The following is a 23,214-nucleotide window of genomic DNA, read 5'->3' on the forward strand; positions in this document are numbered from 1 at the left end:
ATTTTAATCTTTACAAATATAATAAATAAGAAATAATTAGAAATTAATAATTTAAACTTAATTATTTTATAAAAATAATAATAACATTAATAATTATTATATATTTATAATACATTATGTAATAACTTTTTATATTATATATTAATAATAAAAAATAATTATATATTTTTTAAATAACAATATATTATAAATAAAATATTTAAAAATAAAATTTTAATCAGTATTAGTAAAATAAAATTTAATTTATTGAGAAATTAATAATATATATATATATATATATATATATATATATATATATATATATATATATATATATATATAATTATGATACATGTATTCAAAACAATGAAATAATTTTACTTAATATTATAAAAAATATATTTTTATTAAATAAAATAAGTTTAATTTTAAAAAATATTATAAAAAATATAATATATATATATATTAATGATATATAATAAACTTTAAAATAAACATTATGATAGTTTTAATATTTAAAATAAAAATAAATGATAATATATAATAATTTATTTATTTAAACATATATTTTTTAATTAATTGTAATAATATATATTAAATATTTTTATTTAATTATAAAATATATAATAATAAATAAATAAAATATTGGAATATTTTAATATATATATATATATATTAAAACGGTTAATAATTATTTATATATTATTAAAATTGAATTATTTTATTTAATATTATGATTTATTTTTTAATTAGTATTTGTTTTTAAAAAAATTTAAAATAAATTCTTAATATATAATATATTTTATATTTTAATCATATATTATAATTATTCATATATATATATATATTAGAAGATTTCAAAATAAAATAATTGTATTAAAATATTTGATTAAAATTATTATTATTTAATTTATTAAAAAATTTTTTTTTTTGTAACTATTCAAAATCAAATATTTTATAAATATAAGTTTATATAAATTAAAATTTATAATTATTATTAATTTGAATTATAATATATATATTAAAAATATTAATTATTTTTAGAATAAAATTAAAATTTATTAAAAGTTTATATGCCTTAGTATTAGATTTAAATTATTAGATAATATGTCACCTTCAAATTTTATCTTATTATTTCTCTATTAATATATATATATATATAATATATATATATATATAATAAAATAAAATTAACAAAAGTTGTTATTTTTAATTAACTCAATAAATATAAGCACAATAATAATATATTTTTATAATAAAAAAATATTAAATACAAATTATTTTAATATATATTTCAAAATTCAAACTAAACTAAATAAAATATTCAAATAAGAAAAAAATATATAAACATCAGCTTAATTTACGCTGAGCAAAAATAGAAATAAAAAAGAAACTCTGATCTAAGCAAAGCTAATAAATAAATAATTGACGGAGCACAGACAGTGCCGTTAATCCGTATAGCCGTTGGAGCTCAGTGACAGAAAACATATCAACGACTCTTCACGAACTAGCCGTTGTAGAATAGACCAAGAAAATCAACGACTCTTCTTCCTCTTCTTCCATACCTTCTCTCCTGACTTTTGCTACACCATTCTCACTTGTTCTCTTTCCCTTTCCAAACCTCTCTCTCAGAGTACCCATAAAATCTTCAGCATTGAGTCCCATTACAGACACACTCTTCTCTCTCCCTGATGAGTAAATTACTGTCATTTGCGTTTCTCTTAATACTGCTGCAATTCTCATCAGGCCAAGAGTACGATGGAGTAATCGTGACCCAATCAGATTTCCAAGCTCTTCAATCCATCAAATATGAAATAATTGATCCAAAAGGTGTATTAAAGAGCTGGAATGACACTGGGTTAGGTGCTTGTTCATGGTGGATTGGAATCAAGTGTGTCAATGGACAAGTCATTGCCATACAGCTTCCATGGAAGAGCTTGGGAGGAAGAATTTCCGACAAGATAGGACGGCTATTATCTCTCCGGAAAATCAGTCTTCACGACAATGCACTTTCCGGTTCTGTTCCATTGTCTCTCGGTTTCCTACCAAATCTCAGAGGACTTTATCTCTTCAATAACCGTTTTTCAGGTTCTATTCCTATGTCATTAGCTCAATCCACTTCTCTTCAAGCTATTGATTTGAGTAATAATAAGCTTACAGGAAACATCAATCTTGGAAACTCTACTGGATTATACAGACTCAATTTAAGCTATAATGGTTTATCTGGTTCTATTCCTTCTTCTTTAACTCAAATCTCATCTCTGGTTTTTCTTTCTCTTCATAATAACAATCTATCTGGTTCTGTTCCTGATTCTTGGGGTGGAAATGGTGTCTATCAACTCAAAACCTTGACCCTTGATCATAATCGTCTTACTGGAGAAATCCCATCTTCTTTAAGCAAATTGAACCTTCTTGAATCACTTTCTTTGGATTATAACCTAATTACTGGCACCATACCTGATGAACTGGGGAATCTTTCAAAGATTCAATCTTTGAATTTGTCTAATAATAATGTCAGTGGAGAAATTCCATCTTCAATTTCCAAATTGCTAAATCTGACTTCTTTCAATGTTTCGTATAACAATCTTTCCGGCAGCGTTCCTTCTGTTCTTTCTAAAAAGTTCAATTCAAGCTCATTCGTGGGTAACATTCAATTATGCGGTTATAGTTCATCTACTCCATGCCCGTCTATTTCCCCCTCTCCTCAAATTCCCCCGTCTCCATCGGTCGACGGTTTGAAACACGACCGTGACCACCGCCGCCGGCGGTTAAGCACTAAGGATATCATTCTAATAGCATCCGGTGCTTTCCTTTTAGTTTTACTTCTATTATGTTGTTTCTTGATTTGTTGTTTGGTAAGGAGAAGGGTATTATCAACCAAAGCAAAGAACTTGAAGAAGAAATCTACTTCCCCTGTTGCTGGATTAGGGGAGAAGGATATTCCGGCAGAGGTACAACAGGGAGGCGAAACAGGAGGAAAGCTTGTACATTTCGATGGCCCATTTGTATTCACCGCAGATGATCTTCTTTGTGCAACCGCTGAGATCATCGGAAAGAGCAGTTATGGGACTGTTTACAAGGCGACCTTGGAGGACGGGAATCAAGTGGCGGTTAAACGGTTGAGGGAGAAGGTTGCTAAAGGACATAAGGAGTTTGAATCGGAGGTTTCAATTCTTGGTCGGATTCGACATCAGAACATTCTTGCTCTTAGATCATATTACATCGGACCTAAAGGAGAGAAGCTTCTTGTCTATGATTACATGTCTAATGGAAGCCTTGCTTCATTTCTTCATGGTCAGTCTTCACTCTTCATCTTCACCAATTTTTACTTCCAATTATTATGTAATAATATTTTGAATGAATCTGACTTCATTTCTGTTTATGAAGCACGAGGGCCTGAAACAATAGTGACATGGACAACAAGGATGAAGATTGCAATGGGTATTACAAGAGGACTCTGTTTTCTTCACAAAACAGAGAATATAGTTCATGGAAACTTAACATCAAGTAATATAGCCTTGGATGAAGAAAACACACCCAAGATTGGAGACGTTGCACTCTCGAGGTTAATGACAGCAGCAGCCAATACCAACGTTATCGCGACAGCGGGTACAATGGGCTACCGTGCACCTGAATTATCGAAGATCAAGAACGCCAGCACGAAGACTGATATATACAGTCTCGGAGTTATAATGTTGGAGCTTCTAACTGGGAAATCGCCTGCTGAGGCAACTGATGGATCTGATCTTCCTCAATGGGTTGCATCTATTGTGAAGGAAGAGTGGACTAATGAAGTTTTTGATGTTGAGATTATGAAGGAAGCTTCTGAATGTGGAGATGAGTTGTTGAATACTTTGAAATTGGCTCTTCATTGTGTGGATCCTTCTCCTGTTGCTAGACCGGAAGCTCAACAGGTGCTGCAACAGCTTGAGCAAATTAAGCCTGAGATGGCTGCCGGTTCAGCTTCAACTGCTGCTGCTGCTGCAATCTCTGGAGATGATGAAGATGATGATGAAGAAGGTGGTGTTTGATTATTGAAGAGATTATTCAAAATATTAAATTTGTTTTTTTATTCATATATAGATGATCTCCATATTTTATTTTTTTATTTTAATCATAATTTATTTCATGTATTCTTTTAATTAGTAATGCAATAATAAGATGAACACCATTTATTTATTTTATTAATTCTACTTTTGCATCATTAATCTTAACTATGGTTTTGAATATAATATAAAGAGAGAAAAATTTCAATACCTATTTATTTATTTTATTTATTTTTTGAATTAAAGAGAAATGAAAATAACAATAAACCCTAACAAATGTTTGATCCTATTAAGAGTCAGAATTAGCAATGGTTTGGTTATAACAAAATCATTGATATCAAACCCTTCGGTCCGATATAATTGGTTCGACAAGTTTAATTTAGCGCAATCTAATTGACTGGAAAAAAAATAATATCACTCTATACGAACCTTTTTTTTCTGACAAATAATGTGTCACGTTATATATTAAATTTGTTTTTAAAAAACTTATATGTACTATGGAAATTAGTTTTGAAAAACAAATTACATTATATATTATAGTTCAATGATTTAAAAAAAAATGTTTAGAATAGGTTGGAATTTGACCATTTAATAAATGATCCGTTTTGATCACTAGGGTAGATCTCCAATCTTGATTAAAGTATGGATTTCATTTCTCACAAAACTCTAACAATACACATTTTAGATTTTACTTTCCTATTAACCTTTTTTTTTTGTTGTCTAAAACAACATATCAAAATGACCATTCTTCCTGTAAAAAAATGTAGAAAAACGAAGAAACATACAATCTAGTTTGTATCCAGCTAAATTTCATTGATTCCACAAAATGGATTGTTATATCCCAATAAACAACACGAAAGGATTCATGACAACCATAGTTTATATCCAGCTAAATTTCATTGATTCGACAAAATGGATTGTCATATCACAATAAACAACACGAAAGGATTCATTCGTTGTCATCGTCATTTTTTCCTCCAGCCCGCCACGCTTGATCTTTTTCTCTCCGTCTCCTTCTTCTGGCATTCCTAGCTTCAGTATCAGCATTGACTTTATCCATTACAACATTGAAACCTGGTATTCTCTTCTCAAGGTGGTTGTATACTTTCACACTCAAATCGTAATATATGTTGAATAATGCCTGCAGCAATTTACATTGGGAAAAAACATCATAAGAAGAGGAATTAAGATGATGTTAAGAATGAGATAGAAAGTAGTACCATAACATCGGCATTCCATTCTTCGATGTAGGGAGGACCAGTTGTAAATGTTCCAAGAGGTTCGCGAAACCATTGACCTCCATAAGTTAGCTGATCCATAGCTTGTTCAACACTTAACACCTCCCATGGTCTCAGTCCAGGAATCATTTTAATCAACTCCTGCCTGTTCATTTACAAACAAAGACATCTCTAATCTTAGGTTATTTGGATAATAAATAGATTATTTCAAAATAACAGCCATGTAGAGTATTAAAAATTGGGTTTTTTTGGGAATATTTAGGTAAAAGGACATTGGTGTTTTGGAAATATTTCCTGGAGCTGAATCTGAGTTTGGGTTTGGACGAAAAAATGTTAACAAATTTATGAATATATGTATACTTAAGTTATGTTCCAGAATATTATCTCATCTTAATCATTGTCCGGGTGACATAATTGGGAAAAAAAAAAAGTGTTTCCATGAAAATTAATCTGACCAGATCCAGGTTCATAAAGTGTTAAATGAAAATAATAAAATAATATACGATGAAGAGATTGATGATCGAACAAGGCCTTGTGTTTTAAGGTTGCAAGAATAGTACCTAAGATGTTTGGGTATATATTTGTTTGGCATATGATCAGCTTCCAAAACCGATGTTAGCTCGGTGCCACTAGCCCATAGAAACAAGGCATGGCTCGGAGTTCTTACACCCGGCCAATAACCATCATTCGCATCCAACACTGCCAAATCACGCCTCTTACTTTCTATAGCTTCATCTTGCATTTGCTTGTAGGTTTTTTTCTCTTGTCCCTTGAGCGGGACCCATGGGGGTATTCCTTTTTGCAGTTTGTGAAGGAAAGCAGTGGCCTTAGCAGCTAGCTTAACTGCACAAACGACACCATTTTCATCAAACAACAAGAACAACATGTAAGATAAATCGAAGTTGATCGTGCTAACCTTCCCAAGTGATAATTGCACGGTCTAAGCCATAAATCATACCGATCGGTGCCCATTCGTCCATGTCCTCACCCCAAACAAATGTGTGTTCATCAATTATCCCAGCACCAAAAGCAGTCTTTAGTTGTATTAGCTCCATCGGTCCTCTTGTCCTGCCAATCCGATCCTTATAGAACCATGATCCGGGTTTCATGGCAACTATATATCACAACAAGGATACAATCATCGCCAAATTTCAAGTAAAACTAATGACATCAATCATATTTAGGGTGCGTTTTGATCAAACAAAAAATCAAGTGCTAATGTTAATTGTAAGTGCCGAATTAAGTGTCTGGAAAATAAATGCTTAATAAACCAAATGAAAATGAAAATATCTGAATTTTAAATATTTGATAGGTACGTTATATATTGATAGAACGTAGAACTAATGTTGGGAAAGTATTTAAAAACCATTTTACCTTTATAGTAACGCAATTTGACTGATTTATAGGGGTTAATGTTGTCTTTAGTAAGTTATTACAATATTACCGAACAAGTCAAATTCTTTTTAACTTTAGTTTGAGCTGAATTAAAAAATTAAGTAATTTTAGATGACAGTTATCAAACGAACTTATTCATATTAAGTAACACTAATTATTCAGATTAAGTGATAAGTGGTGTTATCAAACATTATGTACTGTATATGAGCTTCATATAACTTAAATTATCAAATACATCTAAAGGCAGGTGTTCGCAATAGAATTTCCCTTTAGAGTGAGGGATCAAATAGTTTATCTTGAAATGTTCTATAATCTATCAAAATTTCATAGTAATGTCGTAGGTGGATCATCAGTTGGAGGCATTTGAAGGTGGCACAATTATTTGTGTGATTGGCTGGGATACACCTGAAATCGCGCAACCTTCAAACGCCTCATGTATAGGATTCAACAATAAGAAAACCAAATAATTTGTATGGTTTGAAATCAGCAAGAATGGTTTTTTAGCCCCATCACATTGACCTATGGTCGACACCTTTTTGTAAGCGTATCTAGATTTCGGCCAAATCTCATTTGGATGAAATGGCACTTCCAAATTAAGTGATCAAAAGCCGCGTAATGGTCAAAAGTTTAAAATGAAAGTGCATTTTAGTTTAGAGACATAATCCAACAAACATGGAAAAGAAAGAAGAAAATATGCTAGAAAGAAAAAGTGAAGTTATAAATTTACTTACAATCATAGTATCTATTCTCAAGCCTCTTGTATCCAATAGCTTGGGTGACATCAATGGGCCTGCCAGGAGGATAAGGGCGTTGCCGGAATCCCCAAAGGCCAAAGAAGAACTGTTTAGTGAAATCCCAGAATTTATCATTCGATTCCTTCCTCGTTTTTATTGCCTTTCTTGGCATTGGCCTGCCATCTAGTCCAATCACATGCGGTAAATCCTTCCACAGCTTAGCATCCTCTCTTCTATATGGTTTCTCATTCTCCTTCAACTCCATTTCATTGATCTTATCAGTAATATATTCAGCCCTTTCCAGGAATTTAATAACTGGATTGCTCCGAAAATCATTCCACCATTTCTCGTTTTCCTCCACTTCTTCTTTAGTTGGATTTTCTTTCTTCTCAAATATAGAATCCTGCTCCTCCAGGATTTTATCAACCTCAGGGGCATGACGGAGATCTGGAAGCTCCTCACATTCCATATAGAATTGTTCAAGCATTTGCCTATACACGCCAAGTTTTTCAGGTTCATCTTTTGGTCCATTTGAGGAGGTGTTTGAATTACTGATCGATGCGAAAAAGCTTGATGATTTTGATGGTTTTGAGATATTCAGTGATTGGGTTAATGAAAGAAGGTTTAAAGGTGCAAAAGGATTTGGGGGTTTCTTGAACCAGTTTTCACCAAATGGGCCAAAGTTTATTGATGCCATTGATACTGCATTCATATTATAGCAAAACAGAAAATGTCAGTAAAATTGAATTGATTTCTTCTTCAATTGTAGCGAATCAATACAGAGAAGAAATCAATACAGAGTTTCAAAAGGAATTGGTACAGAAGAAACGCAATGAATTGGGAAGAATTGCTTATATAATAAAAATAATAATGTTCTTCGTCTTCAAAGATAACTTACCCGAAACTTGTGATTTCTGTTCTGCACCGTCTTCCTATTTTACACTGAGAATCAAACGCTAGAACTCCCGACTTCTGTGAAAGCTTATACGGAAACAATCGTCGGACGTCGATGTTTCCGACTGAACATAGAGGAATTCGCCGGTCACCGGAGCTCTATGTGAATGAAGCAATCTTACTTGATATTTTCCACTCAAATCGCTGACGGCTCAAAGAGCCATCTATCTCGCTATACAAGATTAGGTTTTTGAATTTTTTTTTATTTTTTCAGTTTGAAGTATAAAAAATAAATCAATTTATTTAAGATAAATTTTCTCACTCTAAAAAAAACTCGGAGATAATTGAAAAGTTTTTAGACAGTGTTTTCTAATATTGGAGATGTCTTCTTTCTTTTTTTTATCACTTAAATTTTTGTAATAGGAATAATATACTCTATTTTTTATGAATTTTTTATGAGTGGTTTGTTTTCATATCCTCCAATTGTGTTGGTAATTATTTTTAGTTTTTAAAATTAAATTTTAATTTTATTATTTTTAGGAGTTTTTAAAATTAAATTTTAATTTGAATACACTTTTATAAGTATCTTTTAATGATTTCGATAAGTTTATCATTATTTTAACTCTATTTTATATGATCAAATATTATTTGGTAGAAATTTTTGTAACAACTATTGAGTAAAGATAAATTTTATTGTCACTCAGAGTTACCCAGACGAAATCACGTGATTAGTGGATTAGTTTCATTAGAATCGTATGATACAATAGGTTCATCTATATATATCAAATCGTCAATCTTCTCCTTCAAGAATTCATGAACATGAACATTTCATGTGTACGAGAAAAAAAAAAAATGTTTTTATAGTTGACAATTTATTAGGCAGGTGCCATTGGCCTTATAAAACTCTCCAAGTTAAAATTCATTTTGCAATTTTGGTATGAGAAAATGTTCTCTTACTCTCTCTTCTCATTTGTTACTTTGGTTTCAAACCTATTACCTAAAATTATATCAGTAGGCACTACATAAATAGTGTTAAGGGTTCATTATGTTTTAAATTACTTAAATAAATACATATAAGATGAGTTGGTTAGATTGTCGATATTTGACAATAAAAGGTACAACGAATCATATGACTTCCGCTTGACAATAGGAAAGTTGAACTTCACTTTCGGGCCACTTGGTTTACCACCTTGCAATTGTGTATATTATTTTTTTGTTTTTATTATGGGTTAATTCGATTACAACATTCACTCACTCGTATTTACAACTACAAAACATGCCAACGTAGAAAACCGAATCAAGTTATATTTTTTTTAATCTTTCGTGCTCGTTAATGTATTTTTTTTATCACTTTCTTCTTGTTTTGTTTCGATTTTGTAGTTGAAAGTCATTTTAATACAATAATAAAGTTTCTAAGTGATAAAAATAGTGATTAATAGAATAATTGTGAAATATATATACCTAAAATAAAATTGGAAACCCTTAAACGTGCGTTGGGCTAAGCTAAAGCTTGAAAATCGGCTGTTGGTCCATATCCCAATCGCATAATCAAACGCAATCGCTAAACAACAACGGCTTCTTGTCTTCCTCAAGCCTGAACTTCTTCTCAAGGCAGTAATCCTGCATATATCATAGGAATCACTACAGTCCATCAACCTCTGAAATCGAAGAACAATGAGTAAGTTGAATCGATAAAGGAACTATGTTCTCATTCTCTAAATCATATTATATTTTAGGTCTTTAATTGCTCAGAACTACACAACTGTTTATCATCATATGAATATGTTAGTTTTATCGATTATTATTAATTTGATGATACAGGCGCGGAAGAGAAAAAGAAACCCATTTTAGTGATCCTGGTCGGTGCGCCTGGAAGCGGCAAGTCCACCTTTTGTGAACACGTTATGCAAGCTTCTTCCTTGCATTGGGTTCGCATTTGTCAGGTTCCTTCTCTTGAATTCAACTTATTCGATCAAATACTTAACTTCCAATTCTCTCAACTGTTTGACCTGCTTCTGGTGCTCATTTTGTGAGATCTTTTGGTTCTAGTCTGTCCTTCTTCTTACTTTGGATTTCTCTTTGTTTCTTAGTGCAGGATACCATAGGGAAAGGTAAGGCAGGAACAAAAGCTCAATGCATAATGGGTGCTAGTAAAGCATTACAGGATGGTAAAAATGCGTTTATTGACAGATGTAATCTCGAAAGAGAACAACGAGCTGAATTTGTGAAGCTTGGCAGCCCTGAAATTGATGTTCATGCTATAGTACTTGATCTTCCTGCCAAATTGTGCATCTCTAGGTCTGTTAAGAGAACCGAGCACGAGGGAAACTTGCAGGGTGGAAAGGCCGCAGCAGTTGTAAACCGGATGTTGCAAAAGAAAGAGCTGCCGAAACTGACCGAAGGGTATTCTAGGATCACAGTTTGCCAAACTGAAACTGATGTTCAGGCAGCTGTTGTTGCATACAGCACTCTTGGTCCACTGGATACCCTTCCACCTGGCTATTATGGTCAAAAGAGCCAAGATGCCAAAATCCAACTCGGTATTATGAAATTTCTTAAAAAAGCCGATGCCTCTGTTGATAAGGAATTGGGACAGAAGGACTCTGGTGATAAAGCAATTACTAAGGGAAACAAAGCCAGTTTGGAAGTAAAGGCAGATGACAAAGCTGAATTAGGATCTTCTTCTCATGGAACTTCATGTTCAAATGACATTCCGACTCTGGCATTTCCATCCATCTCTACTGCAGATTTCCAGTTTGACCTTGAGAAGGCGTCTGATATTATTGTGGAGCAAGTTGCAGAATTTGTCTCTGAACTTGAGAATGCTAGGCTTGCTTTGGTGGACTTGTCACACTCTTCAAAGATTCTGTCTTTGGTACGGGCTAAAGCTGTTAAAAAGAACATCGATCCCAATAAGTTCTTAACCGTCGTTGGAGATATAACTCTCCTGAAATCAAAAGGAGGAATTCAATGCAGCGTGATCGCTAATGCTGCTAACTGGTAAGATTTTGACTCACAATTCATTATATATTGTAGCTTGTGAAGCACTTCTTACAAGAGAACCAATACATAAGCTTACACCCTAGCTAGTGTTGTTTGACAACACAACTTATCACTTAATGTAAATAACTAGTATTTAAATAATTTAATTATTTAGATTCAGCTCAAATCAAGCTCAAATATTAAGTAATATAGTAAAAGCATAGAAAACACAACTTTAACCCTCGCAAATTAATCAAATTACGTTACTATAATGGTACATGTTTCCGAGATTAGTTCCACATTTATCAAATTAATTAACACGTCAGGTGTGTAAAATACAAATATTTTAATTTGGTTTATTCGACATTTCTTTACAAACACTTAACTAATTTTGGCACTTAATTTCAGTATTAAACTGTATTTGTATTTCAATGAATTGGTAAATGTTGTAACAGGCGATTAAAACCGGGAGGTGGGGGTGTTAATGCTGCGGTATTTAACGCAGCAGGTCCTTCATTGGAGAAGGCCACCAAAGAACAAGCTGAATCCATGAGCCCGGGAAATGTTGTTACTGTCCATCTTCCTTCAACTTCTCCTCTATTTATCAGGGAAGGTGTAACTCATGTCATTCATGTTCTTGGACCAAATATGAACCCACAAAGACCAAACTGCCTCAAGGATAATTATGTTGAGGGCTGCAATGTCCTTCGCAAGGCTTATGCATCTCTGTTCCAAAGTTTCGTAGGTCTGGTTAAGTCCCAAGAGAAATCACATAGCACTTCAAAAGTTCAGCCATCTGACCTCAAGATCAGTCCAAAGACTCATGATCAGAAAGTCAAGAGAGAAGGTGTGTTTGAATCCGATATGAATAATAAGAAGCACAAGGGAACTGAAGAAGTTTTTGGTCGGCCAGGTGATGAAATGGACACAATGTATTCCGGTAAGGAAAGAAAGAAATGGGGCTCTTGGGCTCAAGCACTTTACAATATTGCCATGCATCCCGAGGAACATAAGAATGATGTGTTGGAGATATCTGATAATACAGTTGTCCTGAATGATGTCTATCCAAAGGTAACAAAAATAAAAAGGTGGAAATCCATCTCAATCATATCATGCTTTTTTCATTATAAACTTTGGATGTAGAGGAAATTAGAATTATTATTTTATTTTTTTGCAAAAGGAATATATATATATATATATATAGTCATCACAAATAATCACAGTAAGTCTATCTGGAATATACCCTGAAGGAACCCCTATAAAAGTTCCTATACAAGCTTGTTTTACCTCAAAATCTGTTGAATCTTTCAAAGGTTTCTCTTTTCATTCTTTTGTTTTTGCAGGCAAAGGTGCATATTTTGATTTTGGCTAGAGTAAAAGGCCTTGATAGTCTCGCAGATGTACATAAAGATCACATTCAGTTATTGAACTCAATGCATGAAATGGGCATAAAGTGGGCTGAAAAATACTTAAATGAAGACAATTCTTTAACTTTCCGTCTTGGGTACCATTCGGTATGTCTTCCTTATTTATTCCTCTCCTACCTGCTGTTTGTAGCCCGTCATATGATTGTGTTTGTATATTGATGTATCATTATGAGAGTTTTAGGGGGATTTTGATAAAACTAAAAGTTAACTGTTGAATACCGAATTTTATGTATTGAATATGTTAAGGCACAATGTTAAAAAAGTAAATGAAAATATTTAAATTCCAGTCCTTTTGTATGCAAGTTAATTTGATAAAATGTTGAAAAGTATTTAAAAACTATTTTTTTCCCTTGTGTTTAAGTACAGGGTTAAAGTTGTCTTTGTATGCTATTGCTAGATTACAGGGTTAAGTCATTCTTAAGCTACTGAATTAAGCTCGATTTTTTTTTGGTTTAATTTGAGTTGAATCTAAAAAACGAAGTAATTCTATCTTTGCAGACTCCTTCAATGCGACAACTGCACCTTCACGTGATCAGTCAGGACTTCGACTCGAAGCATTTGAAGAATAAGAAGCATTGGAATTCCTTCAACTCTGATTTCTTCTTGGACTCTGTTGATGTAATAGCTGAAATCGAAGAACATGGGCAGACCACATTGAAAGATGTCGAGAAGCTCTTATCAATGGAGCTACGTTGCCACAGATGTAGAAGCGTGCATCCTAACATTCCTCGTTTGAAAACCCATATTGCAAACTGTCAAGCGCCATTTCCTCCTGCTCTACTCAATCGGCTAAAGATTGCTGCAAGAAAAGATGAGTTGAATCGATAAGGCATTAGAAAGCGATCTCGATTTCTGTATGGACAATGGAAGAGTTGCCAATGATGGAATGCATCTAATCATATGTTTGGTTTCTTCCTTGTAAAACCTGGATGTATGCCAGTGATGCGAGATTATACTGGTGTATCTCCTTTTTTTGTCTTAATTTGCTATTTTGTATTACAGATTCTTCTTGCTTTTATAAATTTAATTTTGAAAAAGATAAAAATTTATTTATTAGAAAGGAAAGGCTTATTGCTTATATATTTAATTTATGGTAGATTTTCCCTTTATATTTATTTTAAGTTATAATACAGGGGAAATTTGATGGAATAACCCTCATAAGAGGGGAATTTCCACTATTAACAGGTCATTAATAAATTTTTCATTTTTGACCTTTTGCCTCAGTTTTACCCTTTATTAAAAAAAAAAAAAAAAAAAAAAAAAAATCAGTAAAGTGAGTGCGCATTTCAGTTATGAAATGCCACTTTCTTCTCCATTTCCCTCCTCTCCACCAACCGTCCTTTCCCCGTCCTTCCATCATCAAGGTTCTTCATCATCAAGCTTCCTTCATCAAGGTTCTTCATCATCAAGCTTCCTTCATCATCAAGCTTCCTTCATCACCTACGGCTCCTTCCTTCATCATCGACGATCGTCTTCAACATTCAGGTTAGACGTTCGTCCTTTTAGGGTTTTGTTGTTTAGAGTCTAGGATGTAGGTTAGGTCATGGAATAATGGTTTTAGAGCTTGGCTGATATGTTTTACAGTGAAATATACATCCGAAGAAGGTGACGAAGGCGACAGTGCATCTGTCGCAGGCGGGAAATGCATCTGTCGCAGGCGGGAAATGCATCTGTCGCATGCGACAGTTCATCTGTCGCATGCGAAAGATGCATTTCCCGCCTGCGACAGATGCATTTCCCGCCTGCGACAGATGCATTTCCCGCCTGCGACAGATGCACTGTCGTCTGCGACAGATGCACTGTCGTCTGCGACAGATGCATTTCCCGCCTGCGACAGATGCACTGTCGCATGCGACAGATGCATTTTTCTCCTTGCATTTTCCTCCTTGCATTTTCCTCCTTGCATTTTCCTCCTTTACCTGGTCACTGTCACTGACTTCTTTGAATTTTTTTCAATTGCAGATCACATGAATGTTGGTGTTTTTCTACTCTTTGATGGAGACTGGAAAACTGATGATTGTGGGGTTAGTTCTTTTGTCTCAAGTTCGTGTCGTGGTGTGAATGTACCCCGAAATGCTACATATGAAGAGTTAGCTTCAATTGTCTATAATTCTATTGGTGTGGACAAACTAAGATATGACTTAGTGTTCAAGGTAAAGTATAATATGCTAATGATCAATTCTCCTCCTGCAACAATCATTGGAGATAGCGATGTGGCGTTCTATTTACAAGAACTCTCGTCTTCACTGCCCAATCATCGCGCCCCGCTATGTGTCTCCTTAGTAGAGAAGTCAATACCTTCAACTCAACAAAGTGAAAGACCAGAAAATGACATATTTGAGCAGCAAGATATCTTACCAAGGCATCGAGATGTGTTTGAGCAGCAAGATGTATTCCCAAGTCAACAAGATGTATTCCCAAGACAACAAGATGTATCTGAGCAGCAGGATGTGTTTGAGCAGCAAGATGTATTCCCAAGTCAACAAGATGTATTCCTAAGGCAACAAGATGTATCTGAGCATGTGTTTGAGCAGCAGGATGTGTTTGAGCAGCGAGATATATTTGAGCAGCAAGATGTTTTTGAGCAGAGAGATGTATGTGAGGAGCAAAATGTTTTTGAGCCGGAAAATGTCTTCTCAAGTCAACCAAGCACTTCCCATGTTAGGAATACATTCAGCCATACTGAGGGAACCAAGCACTACTTCTCATATGAACCACTCGAGATCGAAACTCCTGTTCCATTAATTGAAAATTCATTGGAAGTGGGTACGTTCTTTGATAACAAAAAAGAAATACAATTGAGGTTGCATAGACATGCGATGTCTAATCACTTTGTCCTTAAAGTGGTGAAGTCAACAAAAAATCTTTGGTTTGTAAAATGCATGGCTGAGAACTGCAAGTGGAAATTGCGTGCTATGAAAGGAAAATTCTCGGAGATGTTTGAGATCAGAAAATTTGTAAAAGAACACACATGCTCAATTTTGACGAGACAAGACAATGTGAGGCAAGCACCATCATGGGTAATTGCGGAGTGTATCAAACGTAAATACATGGACCATCACCATGACCACATGCCTAAAAAAATAATGGAAGACATGCATACAAGTTATGGGTTAACTTTGACATATAATAAGGCTTGGAGGTCAAGGGAAAAGGCCTTAATGGCGGTGCGAGGAACTGTGGAGGATTCCTATGGTGAATTGCCATCCTACCTGTTCATGTTGCAGAAGAAGAACCCAGGTACCATAACTGACATCCAGACGGATGAGGAAGGACACTTCAGGTATATGTTCATGTCTTTAGGGGTTTCAATTAGGGGTTTCATAGGATGTTGTCGTCCTGTATTGTGCATCGATGCCAGCTTCCTTAAGCATAAAGTTGGAGGTCAACTACTGGTTGCGATAGCATTGGATGCGAACGAGCAACTATATCCCGTTGCTTTTGGTGTCGTTGATTCAGAGAATAATAACTCTTGGACATATTTCATGCAACAACTAAGGTTGGCAATTGGATCAGTCCCGGATCTCGTCTTCATATCCGATAGACACCCAAGTATTGCCAACGCCTTGTCCGCGGTTTTTCCAGAAGCACATCACGGGGCATGCACATACCACATCAAAATGAATATAATGGCCAAATTTAAAACTGATAACTGTCATGTTGAGTTTGATTTGGCTTCTCGTGCATACACCGAGACCACGTTTCAGAAGCATTTTGACAAGATCAGAACTAAAGACCCTAGGATTGCTCAATATTTGGAACAAATTGGAGTGGAGAGATGGAGTCGTGCTTTTTTCCCCGGTTCGCGATACAATCAAATGACAAGTAATTACGCTGAGAGTTTTAATAGTCAGTGCAGAGAAGCTAGGAAATATCCCATAACAACATTAGCTGACTATTTAAGATTCACAATACAAGATTGGTTTTATCATAGAAGAGAAAAATCATCCAACCACAACGAACATTTATCTCCATATTATGAAAAGTTATTACGTGAGGAAGGTGAAAATGCTAGATTCTACAGTGTTTATCCACTTAATCGATTTCAGTTCCATGTGCATGACGGTGAATTTGATTTTCAAGTTGACTTCAAGGGTCGAACATGTACTTGTAGGGTATTTGATGTATCCGGTCTTCCTTGTACGCATGCCCTAGCTGCTGCCCGTTTCCGGAAATCGGTTCCATATGAGTTGTGCGCAAGGTTAGAGAATTTTTGTTCCATAAGTTATGTTCAATTTATGTTGTGTTGAATATATGTTATGTTGAATTTATGTTATCACTGTATAATTTTGCAGGTTTTACTCAACTGAATCGTGGTGCATGGCTTATGCGGAGACATGTTATCCAGTTTTTCAACATAATGAAGCTTGGGACATTCCCGAACATATCAAGAAACGAGTCTGCCTAAAACCCCCCGTGAAGATTAAGAAAGGACGACCAACAACAAAACGTAGATCATCACAAGGTGAGGTTCGTAAAGAACGGAGACGGTGCGGCTCATGTGGCGGTCTAGGTCATAACAGAGCAACATGCTCAGCAGTGATGCCTGCACCATCTACTGCAAGACCTTCACAATCAAGTGCCCAATCTACACAACCTTCACAATCAAGTGCCCAATCTTTGGCATGAAACTGTTTTAAAGTTTTGATCAAACCGTTTTTGTATGTACATCAAACTGTTTTTTGGGTAGGGTGTTGATCAAACTGTTTTTTGGGTAGGGTGTTGATCAAACTGTTTTTTGGGTAGGGTGTTGATCAAACTGTTTTTTGGGTAGGGTTTTGATCATCTGTTTTTGGGGTAGGGTGTTGATCAAACTGTTTTTTGGGTAGGGTTTTGATCATCTTCATATTTCATCTGTTTAAGTGTTGTCATCTATTGTGTTGTCAAAGAGAAATAGCAGGATTGATTTCAGGAATGCAGGAATGCATCTGTCGCAGGACAAATAGAAGTAGCAGGGATGCATTTATCGCATGCGACGGTGCATCTGTCGCAGGCGACGGTGCATCTGTCGCAGGCGGGAAATGCATCTGGCGCATGCACCAGATGCATTTCCCGCCTGCGACAGATGCACCGTCGCATGCGACAGATGCATTTCATTTATGTTTTGTGCTTAATTATATATATATATATACTATATTATATTTGAATTCAAAATAGCAAACTACATTACATTCAAAATAAATACATAAGGTTTACATTCAAAAATAAATACATAAGGTTTACATTCAAGTCAGAATAATTAAACTTGACTCTTCATAGCCCTTTCCATAAGACCAAAGTGATTAAACTTGTCCTTGGTCTTTAACAAGCAGGTGCAAGTAGATTTCCATGAAACACGTCCAGGAAAGTTCTCAATTACAGTTTTGTTTTTGCATTTGGTTGGTGCCATCTGCAAAAAATCAATAAGTCAGAATAATGAAAGTAAATACCACTAATTTAAAGGAAATATGACATTTTTCGCAGACGACAGTGCATCTGTCGCAGACGACAGTGCATCTGTCGCAGACGACAGATGCATCTATCGCAGGCGAATAGTGTATTCTTCCTGCGACAGATGCATCTGTCGTCTGCGACAGATGCACTGTCGTCTGCGACAGATGCACTGTCGTCTGCGACAGATGCACTGTCGTCTGCGACAGATGCACTGTCGTCTGCGACAGATGCAAACCGACCCGAAAAGTTATATGAAAAATCCAATATAAATTATCATTTACCCAAATTTTGCAGCCGTTCTCTAACCTTCCATCCATATCTCTTTAATCTCCATAACTCCACGGCCTCATCAAAGATCAAGTTCAATCAATTCCTGCAAAAATACTTCAAATTTCGAATCTAAGAATTGCGAGGTATGAATTCTCCTTATTTTCATCTGTAGAGGATCAGATCCAAAAGGGAGGGGAGTATTTTTTTGGGTCAAACCCTAATATCTTGTTTTCTTTTATCACAAAGCTTATTATTGGAAGCTCTCGAACCCTAAATCCCTCGTAACAGAGGTTTGTGTCAAAGATTTATTTTTATCGGATATGCAGTAATCGTTGCCGTCATTTATTGATCTTATTTGAAAATTTCCGGATAGATAGATCTGATATTAACCTATTCTAGTCTGGTCTGAAAGTGATAATTTGTTTCATATGTATGATTTTCATGTATAAATTAGCTTTTCCCCGTCTACCCACCGTCTCAAATCTGAATCCCTAATATTTTCTTCCTCTCGTCCATAGGTAGCTGCATCTAGATAAGATTCGACATGGCAACTGCATCAGGTTTGTTATATCTTTCTTCTCATCTCTGTTGTTGGTTTGTTCTCCTTCTATTTCATACTTTTTATTTATCAATTTTCTCTCTTACAGTGGCATTCAAATCCCGAGAGGACCATAGGAAGCAATTGGAGTTGGAGGAAGCTCGTAAGGCTGGGCTTGCTCCGGCAGAGGTTGATGAAGATGGAAAGGAAATTAATCCTCATATTCCTCAGTATATGTCATCTGCACCTTGGTATCTTAATGCTGAGAGACCTGTAAGTTCCATATTTTGGTGGGTTTTGATTACTGATGTATTCTGTAGGGTTTTGTAACAGAGATAATATGTGTTTTTCCTCTTTGGCAGAGTTTGAAACATCAAAGGAAGTGGAAATCAGATCCGAATTATTCCAAATCGTGGTATGATAGAGGTGCAAAGGTATTTCAGGCTGAAAAGTTCAGGAAAGGCGCTTGTGAAAAGTAAGTGATAACTTTTATATCTGAAAATTTTGAATGATTTACTGTCTGTTATCTTTTCTATAATATCTAATGTTATAGATTAACATTGGGTACAATAAGGGAATCTTGTTATAGCTATTTTGGTTAATTATGATTCTTATTCTATTATTTTATGCTCGCTGACAAAACCTGGCATGCCAAAAGACATATTTTGATGCCTTTTTCTTAGTTTTTATTATTATATCTGATTGAATAAGAATTTTTTTTGTCTTAGATGGCTTTCAATTTCTGTAGTTGTATTTACTAAGAAACTGTCATTGATGAACTTGTTACTAAGTGAGACATTCATATCTCTACAGTTGTGGTGCCATCACCCATGATAAGAAAGCGTGTATGGAGAGGCCTCGGAAAATGGGTGCAAAATGGACCGATAAAAACATAGCACCTGATGAGAAAGTTGAAAGTTTTGAGTTGGATTATGATGGCAAGAGGGATCGCTGGAACGGTTATGATGCTGCCAGTTATGCATATATCATTGAGAGATATGAAGCAAGAGATGAAGCTAGAAAGACTTTTTTGAAGGAGAAACAGTTGAAGAAATTGGAGAAGAATAATAATCAAGAAGGTGAAGGTGGTGATGGTGATGCTGAAGATGCAAGCAGTGATGATGAAGACAATGAAGATTCTCTAAAGGTTGATGAAGCCAAGGTTGATGAAAGCAAGCAGATGGATTTTGCTAAGGTTGAGAAGCGTGTGCGTACAACTGGGGGAGGTAGTACGGGAACTGTCAGGAACTTGCGTATTCGAGAAGATACAGCAAAATATCTTCTCAATCTTGATGTGAATTCTGCCCATTACGATCCTAAGACCCGTTCCATGCGTGAAGATCCTCTTCCAGATATGGATCCAAACGAGAAATTCTATGTTGGGGATAACCAGAACAGATTGAGCGGACAAGCTTTGGAATTCAAGCAGTTGAACATCCATGCTTGGGAAGCATTTGATAAGGGACACGATGTCCACATGCAAGCAGCCCCATCACAAGCTGAATTGCTTTTCAAAAATTATAAAATCAATAAGGAGAAACTGAAAAGCCAAGTGAAGGAGACAATCATGGAGAAGTATGGGAATGCAGCATCCGAGGAATCCCTCCCAAGAGAACTTCTATTGGGACAGAGTGAAAGAGAAGTTGAATATGACCGTGCTGGAAGGATTGTAAAGGGCCAGGTACATTCCCTTTTATTCTTTCTCTTTCTCTATTTTCCCATGGTTTGACTATGTAAATGGTGGTAACCTTAATTGCTTTCATGTGCAGGAGATGGCAATTCCAAGAAGCAAGTACGACGAAGATATTTATATTAACAACCATACAAGTGTTTGGGGTTCTTGGTGGAAGGACTACCATTGGGGTTATAAATGCTGTAAGCAGATAATTAGAAACAGTTATTGCACTGGTGCTGCTGGCATTGAAGCAGCTGAGGCTGCAGTTGATCTCATGAAGGCTAACATTGCCCGTAAAGAAGCTGCTGAAGGTTTGGTGTCATCTACCTTCTACCTCACTTTGTTTGCTGCTGTAATTTTACTGTTTAATTTCTGATTGGATTTACTTTATAACTGTATGGCAGAAACTCCTTTAGTATCTGAGAATAAGAAGATGGTCACTTGGGGCACTGATGTCCCTGATGATCTGGTTCTGGATGAGAAATTACTAAAGGAAGCACTACTTAAGGTGAGTTGTTGATTTCTCTCTCTTTTGACATCCTTTTGTTTAGCCTGTAACAACAATTATTTGGTGAAAAATCTCGTTAGTTGTAGATGAATATGGTAGTCAATTATGCTAATAGTTTACAATTAACTTAGTTTAACTATCTCTAAGTTGCTCACTATAGGGAATCCAATGTGTGGAGATTCCATTTTGTTTATGCTATTATTTGCTTTCTAAAAGCTTGGTCACCAATAAAGCTCAACCTGTATTCCATGTTAAGACTGCCAAACTGTCTATTTTGACTAAAACATAAACTGCCTTGAACTTGTAGTAAGTGGTGTCTGAAATATTACTTTGCTTTGGAAGGTTGCTGAATTGATGTTTCAGATTGAACCATTTTGGACAATAACATCTATTAGGCTTATGATGATGACAAGGATGGCCCAAATATTGTTTTGAAGTTTTCTATTGAAGAAATTTCATTCTACAAGGCCTTGTTTGATCCGGGGTTATTAAAGTAACCCCATTGGTTATTTGAGTAAAAAGACATTAGTGTTATAAATATATATTTGTTTTTCAAAATATAGGAGATTTTGGTAGATGATTTAAATGATTAAATTGTTTGTTGGATAATTGGCTATTTAGAAATAATCCGAAATAACCCACATTAAAAAGCTCTTAAGTTCGGTTGTGTTGATGTGACTGGCTTGACCCATTTCTCTATTTTAGTAGATAGTACAGATATTCGAGTATAATACTAATTGTTTTTGTTTGTGGGAGTTGAAAAATATATATATATATATATATATATATATATATATATATATATATATTGTACAAAAGAAAACTAGGTTAAAATATATGTTTGTATAAGTAGGAGATTAGTTTGCATCTCCTCCAGACATTTGATTATCATTTGATGTTCTTCGTGGCCAGGAGGAAGAAAGGAAGACGGAAGAGAAAAATGAGAGGAAGAGGAAATACAATGTCAAATGGAATGACCAGGTTTGTTTCTTTAATTGCCTTGAAGGAATGAATCTAAAGCAATCATTTTCTTGGATTAATAATAATAATACCAAATGGATGTGTGCAGGTTACGAACGAGGATATGGAAGCTTATCGGATGAAGAGGCTCCATCACGATGACCCGATGAAGGATTTCCTAAACTAAATTTCAGTGTCATTAAGTGATGTTTCTTTTTGTTGTCTGTGTTTGATGTTGGCTTATGGTTGTTTTTCAACTATGAATCTGAAGAAAGATAGTACTTCTAGAATAATTGAAATATGACAAGTTTGTAATTACATGGTTATGGTCTCATTTATAAACACTTATATATATTCCTTTCTATATTCAGAATCAGCATAGATACATTTTGAAAACTAAACTAAGTTTTAGTTCAAGACAGAACTAGAAATTTTGATGTTTTTATTGAAAATTAAATCTTGTTTGGTAAGACCAGATTAATGAATGACTGTTTGTTCACAGGTAGGCATTTAACTAGTCTTATTACAGCACTAAGTAGGAAATAAGAGTTGTTGAGTTCTAACTCTAAATTATAACACTTATGTAAATTTAAATAAATGTCACATCATAACTAAATATTAAAAATGTTTGTCATTTAATCTAAATCATCTACTTTTACATTATTTTTCTTTATTTAAAATAACTCACAGATCAAATCTTCTTGTTAACTTGACATAAAACTAAATGAATAGTTTTAAGTGCTAAATACATAAGTGTCAAACTTAAATGGTTTGTCATGATTGCATTCAAGAAAGTCTTTTTAGATTTTTATAATTTTTTAAAAGAAGTTTATTTCATTATAAAAAATGACATTTTTTTTTTTTCAATTTCTTTTTATCAATAAGATAGTTTATTAAGTTCTCATTGAATCACAAATATCAACCAGGTTATAGAATGACAAGTAATTTGGCAACAAAATAGTTTAAAAAATTCTAATATTGCTCAATATTGTTTATCTCTAATATAACACTCAACCACATTTGACACAATCCAATTAAAAAAAGACATTTATCTGAGAAACATAACTTCAAACATAGACCAATGAATTGCATATGCTTCCCCAATAATAAGTTATGCAAATGGACAAAGTGTCCA

General features: G+C 34.6%; 4 protein-coding genes across 6 annotated transcripts; 3 read left to right on the top strand and 1 right to left on the bottom strand.

Annotated features, from left to right (window-relative positions):
- The first annotated feature begins 1,613 nt into the window (after nucleotides 1-1,613).
- Nucleotides 1,614-4,168, top strand: LOC124944421 (probably inactive leucine-rich repeat receptor-like protein kinase IMK2). The gene is made up of 2 exons (XM_047484670.1): nucleotides 1,614-3,273; nucleotides 3,367-4,168. The coding sequence occupies exons 1-2, from the start codon at nucleotides 1,671-1,673 to the stop codon at nucleotides 4,008-4,010; spliced, it is 2,247 nt and encodes a 748-aa protein (XP_047340626.1). The 5' UTR covers nucleotides 1,614-1,670; the 3' UTR covers nucleotides 4,011-4,168.
- A 646-nt stretch (nucleotides 4,169-4,814) lies between these two features.
- Nucleotides 4,815-8,536, bottom strand: LOC124945077 (protein TIC 56, chloroplastic). Its single transcript, XM_047485449.1, has 6 exons — nucleotides 8,291-8,536; nucleotides 7,390-8,094; nucleotides 6,180-6,377; nucleotides 5,824-6,106; nucleotides 5,246-5,408; nucleotides 4,815-5,166 (listed from the first exon to the last, which is right to left on the bottom strand). Exons 2-6 carry the CDS (start codon nucleotides 8,087-8,089, stop codon nucleotides 4,975-4,977), a joined length of 1,536 nt encoding a protein of 511 aa, XP_047341405.1. The 5' UTR covers nucleotides 8,090-8,094; nucleotides 8,291-8,536; the 3' UTR covers nucleotides 4,815-4,974.
- Nucleotides 8,537-9,785: 1,249 nt separating this feature from the next.
- Nucleotides 9,786-13,727, top strand: LOC124945718 (transcription factor bHLH140). 2 transcript variants are annotated; one of them, XM_047486200.1, is made up of 6 exons: nucleotides 9,786-9,964; nucleotides 10,108-10,229; nucleotides 10,382-11,286; nucleotides 11,724-12,339; nucleotides 12,612-12,782; nucleotides 13,194-13,727. In XM_047486200.1, the coding sequence occupies exons 1-6, from the start codon at nucleotides 9,961-9,963 to the stop codon at nucleotides 13,521-13,523; spliced, it is 2,148 nt and encodes a 715-aa protein (XP_047342156.1). In that variant the 5' UTR covers nucleotides 9,786-9,960; the 3' UTR covers nucleotides 13,524-13,727. The 2 variants fall into 2 exon arrangements, with proteins under 2 accessions (XP_047342156.1, XP_047342157.1); XM_047486201.1 differs by lacking the exon at nucleotides 9,786-9,964 and having other exon boundaries at nucleotides 10,109-10,229; nucleotides 10,377-11,286.
- A 4,701-nt stretch (nucleotides 13,728-18,428) lies between these two features.
- Nucleotides 18,429-22,427, top strand: LOC124944970 (pre-mRNA-splicing factor SLU7). Of its 2 annotated transcripts, none has more exons than XM_047485320.1 (9): nucleotides 18,429-18,541; nucleotides 18,917-18,958; nucleotides 19,046-19,209; nucleotides 19,299-19,411; nucleotides 19,750-20,617; nucleotides 20,706-20,922; nucleotides 21,016-21,119; nucleotides 22,032-22,100; nucleotides 22,189-22,427. In XM_047485320.1, exons 2-9 carry the CDS (start codon nucleotides 18,943-18,945, stop codon nucleotides 22,264-22,266), a joined length of 1,629 nt encoding a protein of 542 aa, XP_047341276.1. In that variant the 5' UTR covers nucleotides 18,429-18,541; nucleotides 18,917-18,942; the 3' UTR covers nucleotides 22,267-22,427. The 2 variants fall into 2 exon arrangements, with proteins under 2 accessions (XP_047341276.1, XP_047341277.1); XM_047485321.1 differs by lacking the exon at nucleotides 18,429-18,541 and adding an exon at nucleotides 18,671-18,688.
- The last annotated feature ends 787 nt before the right edge of the window (nucleotides 22,428-23,214 follow it).

The sequence above is a fragment of the Impatiens glandulifera genome, chromosome 7 (genome assembly GCF_907164915.1).
Source record: "Impatiens glandulifera chromosome 7, dImpGla2.1, whole genome shotgun sequence".
NCBI lineage: Eukaryota > Viridiplantae > Streptophyta > Magnoliopsida > Ericales > Balsaminaceae > Impatiens > Impatiens glandulifera.

Excerpts from the sequence above, each read along its gene's own strand:
- LOC124944421 (XM_047484670.1), top strand. The coding sequence starts at position 1,671 with ATGAGTAAATTACTGTCATTTGCGTTTCTCTTAATACTGCTGCAATTC. Across the intron at positions 3,274-3,366 it reads CCTTGCTTCATTTCTTCATG|CACGAGGGCCTGAAACAATA; the intron begins GTCAGTCTTCAC and ends CTGTTTATGAAG.
- LOC124945077 (XM_047485449.1), bottom strand. The coding sequence starts at position 8,089 with ATGGCATCAATAAACTTTGGCCCATTTGGTGAAAACTGGTTCAAGAAA. Across the intron at positions 5,409-5,823 it reads TATATACCCAAACATCTTAG|GCAGGAGTTGATTAAAATGA; the intron begins GTACTATTCTTG and ends GTAAATGAACAG. Across the intron at positions 5,167-5,245 it reads AATGGAATGCCGATGTTATG|GCATTATTCAACATATATTA; the intron begins GTACTACTTTCT and ends AAATTGCTGCAG.
- LOC124945718 (XM_047486200.1), top strand. Across the intron at positions 10,230-10,381 it reads ATTGGGTTCGCATTTGTCAG|GATACCATAGGGAAAGGTAA; the intron begins GTTCCTTCTCTT and ends TTCTTAGTGCAG. Across the intron at positions 12,340-12,611 it reads TGAATGATGTCTATCCAAAG|GCAAAGGTGCATATTTTGAT; the intron begins GTAACAAAAATA and ends TTGTTTTTGCAG.
- LOC124944970 (XM_047485320.1), top strand. Across the intron at positions 20,923-21,015 it reads CCGTAAAGAAGCTGCTGAAG|AAACTCCTTTAGTATCTGAG; the intron begins GTTTGGTGTCAT and ends ACTGTATGGCAG. Across the intron at positions 22,101-22,188 it reads ATGTCAAATGGAATGACCAG|GTTACGAACGAGGATATGGA; the intron begins GTTTGTTTCTTT and ends GGATGTGTGCAG.